General features: G+C 35.6%; 1 protein-coding gene across 1 annotated transcript in view; it reads right to left on the reverse strand.

Moving 5' to 3' along the window:
- The window catches only part of LOC117116252, a 40099-nt gene that overhangs the window by 25704 nt on the left and 4060 nt on the right, over positions 1-10335 (reverse strand). The window contains exons 2-6 of the mRNA XM_033260250.1: positions 9844-9969; positions 6587-6800; positions 5910-6037; positions 1173-1338; positions 533-736 (exon numbers count right to left, since the gene is read on the reverse strand). Of these exons, the coding sequence (XP_033116141.1) occupies positions 533-736; positions 1173-1338; positions 5910-6037; positions 6587-6800; positions 9844-9939 (808 nt within the window). The 5' untranslated portion in view covers positions 9940-9969. The remainder of the gene's footprint in view (positions 1-532; positions 737-1172; positions 1339-5909; positions 6038-6586; positions 6801-9843; positions 9970-10335) is intronic.

Raw genomic sequence — 10335 nt, forward strand, 5'->3', positions numbered from 1 at the left:
ATAACCCATAAACAAACATGCAAAACTGGGTCCCATGCGAGTACCCATACTGACTCCAGTAAGTTGTCGGTAGTATGATCCATTAAAGGTGAACGAAGCGGTGGTCAAAACTAATTCAGCAAGGCGGATAAGAGTAGATGTGGCATGTGATGTAGGATTATCTGACTCCAAAAAGTACTTAAGAGCAGTAAGGCCATCCGATATGGTATGCATACCTGGCAACTTATCTTTGTTTTCAATTATTGATGTTAATGAATATAAATGATCATCCACGATTTTACCTAAATCAAATTTGTTCCTCAAAAATAGGAGCTAGGTCTTTCCTTAATATTTCACAATACACTTTACATATTACAGATATCAATGTGATACCTCGATATCCCATTGGATTTCGGAGATCATTATTACCCGCTTTCGGAATATGTCCGAATCACTTTATCCTCCCTAGTCTGAAAATAAAATTGGCAAGTTTACTCCGGTCAAAGCCAATACTTTTAATTATTTTACATAATAAACGTGTTATTCCCTTTACCTGGCCATTGGTTCATAGTCATGTGTTTGAAGATATTTTGTCTATCACGCGTTTTGTCTGAAACGATACACTTGACTGCACCGATGGTTTTCTTGACCTCATTAGTACCAAAATCGTCACACTTCGACAGAACACACCGACTATTATCCAACATTTGCATATTGTTAGCAGACTCTTTTGAGTCAACCTCATGGCATTGTCCACCTGGAAATTTTAAACGATTGTTATACTGTAATTACAATAAATTTTAAAGAAATATTTTGAATATATAACATTGGGGTGGGCATTAAAGAAGAATATGCCCCTGAACTTCCACAATGCACTATTGATATTCTTTACACGACACCTACAATTTAGGCTTAATAATATTAACCTTACACGACTTGCTAAAAGTTACCTTACAGCTTTTTATTTGCCTTGAACTCATTGTTTGTCTTTATCTTTTTTAAAGCATGATTTGGTTTAAAAATTGAGTTGTAAGCAATATTCATATCTCCATATTTTATAATTGATGCCTTGCACTGTAAATACATACACCCACCCATTCATAGCACATCAATTAAACATCTTGACTAAACTCTGTGTATAGTAACTAATTAAAAATAATAGAAAGCAGTAGTTTTTGAAGAAGTTACTTTACTTTTATTTTGTTCTGCCGTTTCTTCTTGGCACTGTTCGGAAACTGTAGTGCACCCAACGTCACTGATATCCCATCTGTCTAAAAGTTGTTTTACATGAAGTGTAAGTGTTTTGGTGATATTCCGCTCCAATATGGTATAAAATAGATGCAAAGATTTTTCTACTATCTGTATAGAGAAAAAAAATTACTTAGAATTTAATTGGATGGCAAATTGTTATCGTTGTGTAATTGGTTGATATAATTATAAACGAATATGTTGTTTGCTTGTTTGTCACACATTTGATCGGTTGTATATAAACCGGTAGTAGCATAAGCACTATCGGTATTACCTGATGATGACGTGTGACAGTCCAACATGTAGTTAATAGTTTCATATATTTTATTAGATGCATTACTGCATTTGTAATAATAGTTTCTCTACTTTTAAACATTTTTTCTTTTATTACGCTACGCTTATAAGGGAGAACAGCAAATGCAAAGCATTTAAAATGTAACACAACTTGAATATTAATTTCTATAATAGCCAAGATGAACTTTGTACTTTTGGAAAATTGAAGATATAAAACAATGGATAATTGATGAATGTGTTTACGGATTAAAGACAACGATTAATATAAATTTGTAAATTAACAATATTAAGAGAATCACGTATGGAATATGACAGTTGATTGGGCGGAGAAATGGCAGATGACGTTTAATATAGAGAATGGAGTTTCGGATACAACAATTTACGCCATAACATGGGAAGCACGATGCTAAAAGAAATAAGTGAGGAAAGAGATCTCGGTGTGATGATCAGTCAGTCATTGAAAGTGGCCCAAAAAATGTGCAATGGCAGCTAAAAAAGGGAACAGGGCACTGGGGATGATCAAGAGAACTTTTCCTTACAGAACTAAAGAAGTGATAATTAAATTATATAAATCTTTGGTCAGACCACACCTGGACAACGCTATGCAAGTCTGCAACCCATACACGGAAATAAAAAAAGCAAGTTTTAGAAAAAAATTCAGGCAAGACCTTCTAAGCTACCAGTGTGAAGTATTTGCCCTACGAAGACCGGTTGAATACATTGAATCTTACACCGCTCAGCAAGAGACGTGAGAGGGGAGACCTTATCCAAACCTACAGAATAATATGACACAAATTGATCGGATAGACCCTGATTTGTTTTTTTGAAAGGCTGCTTATCAGGGTACCAGAAAACATAAAATGAAAATTGACATGTCAAGATCCCGGCTAGACATAAGGAAATATTTCTACAGTCTAAGAGTAGTCGATAGATGGAACAAACTACCGAAGAGTGCCAGTAAATCACCAACACTCCTTTGCTTTAAACATAATTTAATTATATAACTGGGTTATTAACAGGCATAATAGGCCTCCCTTGACCATGCCACATTTCTCACTGTTATACTTCTATGAAGATGATGAAGTGTGGCTATCAAGGTATGTTCAAGAGGACCTTCATAAACAAAACTCGATTGAATAAGCGTTTAAAAGCAACTGAAATATCTTCATTATATCTAGTAAAATGTTTGTGATTATCAATAACTTTACGAAAGTAAGACATAGAATCCATGGGTAATTATTTATTTCTGTGAAACAGATACGGAATGGCCGTTGATTTACTGTAAACATAAAACTATTAAACGTATTGCCAGAAACAAATATGGAAGGGATGAATGTATGTATTCTACTTTGAAAACAATACGTAAAGCTTTTTTAAGATTTTTTTTCCTGTTAAGGAGACGAATTATTTTCGAAACTTTGACTGTGATTACATTAATGTGCTAGGTGAAGGAAAGCACGCTATCCAAGACTTCGGCGATATATTTTAAAAGACGGAGAAATAGTTTAAAGCACTTGAAGAGAGGTACAATCAACTTGAACAGAATTCATAGAGGAAGAAAACAAGGATGGAGAGGTGCCAAACAGTAACAGAGAATGGCAAAGATAAAGACAATTAAGATTACTATAGCAGACAACGGAATTCATTCTAAGCAGACTAGTGTACCGTGTAGTGTACAAACAGTTAGTAGCAGTGGGGTGACATAGCTAAACTAGATATAAAGAAGATTTTACCAAATTTTCCATCCACGCATCCGGATCAGTTAGCATTATTTGCTCTTAATGCCCAAGCGTTAAGTAAGGACCTCTTGGGAATTAAAGAATCGGTGAAGGACGGTTACGAGAAGATGTAGTTAAAGCTAGGCGAAATATACGAATGTGAAAAAGTCATCAGTGAGATCAAGAGAAAGTTACTTGACACAGTGTGTCAGAGAGGGGTGAGAGATAGAATAGAGACCAAAGACAAAATGACTAAGAAAGAAGGCGTCATAGTGCAGCTAATCAATTTTTTGAAGACGAAAAAAAGAGGGTTGAGTAGGCCTATACCATTGGAATGTATGTAGAATAACATTTCAAGCCGTCAGCAATTCTTAAATCGTTTACGGTCATAGCGCCGAATGTTCAAAGAGTACCACAACAACTATGTTTAATACATGAGGTGCCGAACTTTTACAACTTAAAGGAGTGCAAATCTTACTTTGCACTTAAAGTTGATGATAAAGAAAGCAAGCATGCTAAAGGACAAAAGGGTATGTTGTTCCTGCCTAATTACGGGACATTGTTTTAAGATGTTGGAAGAGAAGCTGTGTGGAAAGAATCGCTGTGTATTGGTGCATCATCCTTTCATACATTTTTTAGTAGTAGACAAAAATACGCAGCAGTCAGGAACAATGACTACTATGTAAAACAAAAAACAAAAACAACAATGAGGTCGAGTGCTAATTACAAGTTATGAGTATCACGTGTAGAAAAGATGTATCCTTACTAATAAGCCCTAAGATCAAAGGTGGAGCAACGTCTTTGCCTATAACATACGAGGTGACACGTGCCATGAAGCCGGTAACCATAATAATTACCAAAATTGGTAATACATTAATAGATACAACACACTGCTAGGTCCCACTCGTATATGAGAATGGTGATAGCGGCCGCATATGGCATTGAAACGATTACGAGACGAAAATATAAGCTCAAAAAGCAAAGAAATCGGCCAGCATACTGAAGACAAACATGACAAAGTGCGAAGTGGCTAATGTCGAAGCCCAATCCACGTGAGATAAAGAAGGGAAGCTCTCTTTAGAATATAAGTTTTGCATGTGTTTAGGAGGTGCTCATCCATCTTGGTACCGACATTCATTTGCTGGTTTGCTAGAAGTGAACAGCAATCTTTAAGAGTTTGTCTACATAGAGAGCTTAGGTGTTGATTGCAATCCAAAATGTGGCGGTTGTAAATGCGGTAAGTGTCTCAGTCTGCTTGGTGCAAAATAATACATTCTGAAAGAAGAGCGTGGGTTGAACCTTATCAGAGAAGGATTAATAGATGAAGAGGGAAGATGGGAAATGAAGTATCCATGGACCAAAGATCCGAAGCTGCTTCCAGATAACCGAGCTATTTTTGTGAAGTTAACGTCTTTGGAAGCTCGCCTAAGTAAACACCAAGAAACAGCCAATATTTATACTGAGTAGATCGAGGACGTGCTAGAAAGGAAAGTGATAAAAGAAATAGAGGAAACGGAGTTGAAAGAGTAGGCCTACAATGATCCAATACACTATCGTCCACCATGTGGTACTCACAGCAGACAATGAGAGCACTCCTGTCAGGATAGTGAACAGTAGCAGTTACAGGGTACACATGTTGAATGACTATTGGGCCCAGGCCTGCACTTTCGAAGACATTTCAGTATGTTTCGTGATGTTTCTCAAGTTATGGTTCCCATCTAATGGCATTCAAGAGGAAAGTAACACCAGCAGAAATTAAAAGCATTGTTCGCCTAGAATTAAGTGTATCAGTGTTGAGCAAACGTTTAGCGAAAACCATAATGGAGGAAACCAAATTAGTTTCCAGAGAGTATTTTTTATTGTATAGCATGACAGACCCCCAAGTAGGTTTTGGATATTGCAGGAGAAAATAATTTCGCGGACAATTTACCAAGAGACTCTGATTAAAGAGATAAAGGCGTGGAAAAGTTACCCAGAGTTATTAAAATGTCCCATAGAAGAGCTAACATCTCAGAGTTGACGTGGAAGTCAAGAACTTTAGTTAAATCATGAAACTGTGCTGTTGTTGCCCTGTTACGGATTGATAGTCTAAAACGTACATACTGAAGGACATACAGGAATATCGGGGACAATTATTGATGCGTGTGAAACATGATTGTGTCCTTTAAAGTTATTTGACAACAAATTTTTTTTGAGACGGATAGTAATGCTTACAGTAGAAATGGAAAAGGAGCTAATGAGAACTGTAATTGTGTTACATTTTGTGAATGTTTGGACTATAGGAATGAAGTAATTATAATAGTGTGCCCTCTTAGGTTCAATTTCGTTTATCATTTTGTCTCAACATAAGAAACTATAGCTGAAACTATGCATGAAGTCAACATAAGAAGCCACGCCCCTCGGCTGAACCCGTTGTATTTAGCAACTACCAATTTGGAAGACAATAACTTTTCGAAGGTCGTTTGAATAAATAGTCATACTATTATAGATCAGTAAAGAGTGAGCCTGTTTTTTTTTTTTAGTATAGACGAAACAATGAATTTCCTAAATTGCAATTAATATTTGTGATCATGAGTACACAAATATTGTTAAAACTTAAATTATTTGTATGTGCTTTTGAGAATATTGAAATACATCATGTTAAATATCGATATGATCTGTGAACTTTACCTGAATTTTATTGATAGGATGAACAGCCAAATTTGCAAATCCGTCAACCAATTCCTGGACAGAAAACTTTGTCGAATTTTGTAGGATTAGTGATTTATGTAAATAGTCTGTCAACTCACCGATTACACCCTGTCTCTTATACACATCTACGAAGCTTGACCACGCCCACTTGGCTTTCATCGGGGAAATCTGACCCCTCGTCAGGGCATCGCCCCCACTTCCCCCGTCGGGCACCTTGCCCCCGGAGACCTCCCCCTTTCGGGTAAATCATGGCGCCACCCCTGCATTCGAATAAATATTGACGTTATGACTCCAATGTGATCAACCCAAGCAATATGCCGTGCCCTTCATGGTGAAGTCTGTAGGTCTACTGATTAAAATGTAACTTAAATATTTGTGTTGGTTGTGAGGTAAATAAACAGTACACTTGAAACTCTTGTTTTGTTTGAAGCAACTGTTTGGAATTAGTATAATTGCCATCTTAATTCTTACAATTGTTTGTCACCAATGAATAGCGTCCCTATTTTTGATATTCGAATGTTGGCACTGCATGGGGGTGTAGGTGTACGTAAAAACATTAGAAACCATTAGTGGACCACAAATCCCTCTAAACTATGTTTACGTACAAAGGAACGTACACACCCGCAGGGTTGTGGTTAATGTTATTTTAGTCATACCATATTTGTCTTCTAGAAGCGACATATCAGTGGATGGATCCGCCACGTAACTAATTGCTAACATAGAAAACAATCGTCTCGTCGATGATGGTGAACCTTTGTAGATGTCAAGTATTCTTCTCATTTCAGGAGTGCGGAACTTTTCTCGGTGTTTCGTACTCTTGGATAAGTTATAAATAACACACAAAGCACTATTTAAAAATAGTTGCATTCTCTAAAATACAATATAATATAAAATATGTAAATGTAAAAAGGCCTATATTAAATACAATATTAATTATAGCAAACAGTTTATAAAACAATCCATTACAATAAGGCCTATTAATAAATTAGGATAGACCTAAGTATCAGGTTTGCCTTCGACGATCTTAGGTATTTATATACAGTATGATTAATCACAGACCCTACGGAAAACACCTCTAGTTCTTAAGAGGTTCTAAATTTGGCCCGTGATGAAAAACAAAATAATATTTAAAACATAATAGAAGTTGGTTCACTGTTTATCATCATGTAAAATTAGTAGGCTTATTGACGATAAAACCTAATAGACGTATAATTGTGAAGAATAAGACCTACTGGTACGTCATCTTGCTCACGTTTAAACCACTCAGGGCACATTACCCATGAGTTGCATTTTTGGCTTTACTGTACCTTATTGAATATATAATTATTTTGTTTTTTACTCAAGGGCAAAATTAAATTGTCTTGCGGGCCGCCTATCAAGCACCAGGGATAGATGCCATAAATAGAATAAATAAGGCCAAAACCGATCACTGGGTACTTTCCTTGGTATTATTCCTCTCTGTGTCATGCTCCAAACAAACATAAAGCGTGTTATAATTTAAGGGTTACACCAATTGAGATTTAAAATTAAACCCTGTAAACAGAACCATATTAAAAATAAAAAACAAATAAAATAAAATAAAACCTCCAAAGATTGGTATTTTTATCTCTGCTAAATTTAATATAGCAGCACACAGGAAGTAAAAACTTAGATATAGACATGTTATAGTTTTAAGAATTGCAGAGTTCTGATGTCTGATTTATGATTCATAGTAAAAAAAAAGCCCATTGTTAAATTATGGAGGCAAACACAACTAAATTTAGGTTATTTTGCAATACGTCTATTGAGTTTTATTGTCAATAAGATTCGTAAGCGTACTTATTTTACATCATAATAAACAGCTAATGAACCAAAAAAACAGTAGTTATGAAAATATCCATTTCGATTGTCCTGCAAATAATTCAAGTTATACAGGACTATATGCCGCCAAGTTTTGTCTCTGTGTTTTGTTCTGATCATTGTGTTTCGCCAGCCAGGGTCTGTGGTTTTGAAAAGCCTTCTTTTCAAGTGATACAGCATCACCTCGAGTAGGCCTACTGTGTCGCCAAGTTCCATGTCTGTATTTTTCTCTGTTCACGGTGATTCGGTTATAGTATTGTTCACTTTACACAGGTATTACAAAGTTGGTGTATAGCAGACAATGCTCATAAAAATACATTTCGCTATTCCAACATGCACTGTCTATTTTTTAATTTTGACTGACGAGGGTTAAACTGATGACACGTCCACACAGAAATAACCCGCGACTCAACTTTAGATCATGACTGCTAGTGTAGGCCTATACAATAAAAAATTAGGCCCTATATAAGTTCAAATTGTGAAAAAAAATGATTGATTTTAACTCGGTTGACATTATCTGTGGCCTGTCAGATCAACTCTAAAAATAATTTTGGCACTTCAAACAAATTAATTAAGAACTAGGGCCGCAGTGGCGGATCCACGAATTTGAAAAAGAGAGAGTCAGGGGGAGGGAGAACTTTCACAGATGGAGGGTCTATTACTAACTCAGCTGCATTTTTTTTTTTAGGGTGGGATAACCCCTCTTTCCCACCCCTCTTGAATCCGCTACTGCCGGGGTATATGGGTTTGTGGTTTAATACGCAAGCCTTATAGCTATTTCATTGGCACACCTGATAATTACAATAATTTCATATTGTTTTTAAATTGTATTGTATTTTATCAAGTGAAAGACTAAATCAATCAAATTAAATGAAGTCTTAATGCAATTATTAAACTATTTCTTTTGCATCCATACCCCTTGTGGTGTTTACATTGTTCTTGGGGAGACGATGGCGGCGCAGACCACTGGTATGCCAAAAATAAGAAAGCTTTATTGATAAAATTCGCATAATATGACATAGTTAGGCCTATGTTAAATATTGGGAAAAAAAAAAAAAAAAAAAAAAAAAAAAAAAAAAACAAATGGAAAGCAAAGAAAATTATAAATTTTCTATTCTTATTTACTTTTTTTTCATTCATTCATTCTTCAACAAGACAATACAAAAAGAGGCAAACAGGCGAAAAAGCAAAACAGCAATATTATTCAATTATTAAACATTGGTGGAAATCGTCCGACCACACAGTGACGCTACGTTAACTTTCACGTAAGTTTTAAGTGTTTTTTTTTTTAACTACAATTAATAAATATACCAAAATTGCAAAGAGTTGATTAAAATTAGACATTGCAGATAGCAAATTATACATAAATGTATTATAAAAAAAATTATTTATTTCAAATGCAATATATAAATAACATCAAAATTGCACAGAATAAAAATAAATAAAAACACTGGACATTATCATAATACAGAATTATACATTTTTTATAGTTTGCTTTTATTACTCGGCAGTTTATAGTTTATTTTTATTACTCGGCAAATAATTAGTCGTTACTGTAAACGTTATAGTTACATAAAATTAATATTAGTCAAATTGACTGTATAAACAATATCCTTTAAAATGCGCTTTTCTTTCGCTGTAACTCCCAGGCCGGCTTGCTAATTATCGGTTCGTCCATCTGCAACGAAAAAATTGGATTGCTTCACTTTCTTGACCTAGAGCGCTCGCTTTTTGACAACATCCGAAAAGACGAAAATGACTTTTATAATGAATACAAATGGAAAAATTATGGTTTCTTGCATTTTCATTTTTGTTGTCATTTAATTTCTAATGTATGTAATTATGCCATACGCGAATTCCATCCAATTAGTTTCCGTATTTTTGGCACAGCAAAAAAATGGGTAAGTTGTATCCTGATTTCCTGTGCATTTGTTTTATACTCGGCGAATCTTTTGCCTATCAATGGAGTGCGTCTCCGACAGGTCAATGTAAACACGGACAGGGGTCTATTGGGGTGACACTTTCATAAGCGCCACTTAGACCTAAATGGCTAGGCCTGTATGGTATAAAGTACCTCTGTGGTTTTTTGGTCATCTTCCCAATATACCTTGGGTAAAGATGTGCTGGATATTCTTGAGATTGCTGGAAACAGGCTGTCCGTACCCGCCATATCGCCGATGTGATCCAGTTGTCTCCTCTCCTTTAATGAAGTCCCATTAGAAAAAAAATTAAGTAATTATATCTGTTTAGTAAGTTTTTAAACTTTTGTGTTAGTCATCATGTCTACCGTTAGTGCCTATAGACACATTGTTCAAGTATTTCTCACAAATCTCAAAAGAAAATATGGCGTGTGTGTGTGTGTGTGTGTGTGTGTGGGTGTGGGTGTGCGTGGGTGTGTGTGTGTGTGTGTGTGAGAAGGGTGAGTGTAGGGGTATGTGTGTGCAGCAAATGTAGATCTGATCGCATTGGTGGTGGCATCTTAACATAGGTTAAAGACCTGAAAACTGAAATCCTCAATGTAATATAAGTTTCAGAACATCTTGAAGTCAGTGGATCATCGTGAACC

Source organism: Anneissia japonica, unplaced genomic scaffold, assembly GCF_011630105.1.
Source record: "Anneissia japonica isolate Jap-2015-1 unplaced genomic scaffold, ASM1163010v1 scaffold171_len658169_cov177, whole genome shotgun sequence".
NCBI classification, from domain to species: domain Eukaryota; kingdom Metazoa; phylum Echinodermata; class Crinoidea; order Comatulida; family Comatulidae; genus Anneissia; species Anneissia japonica.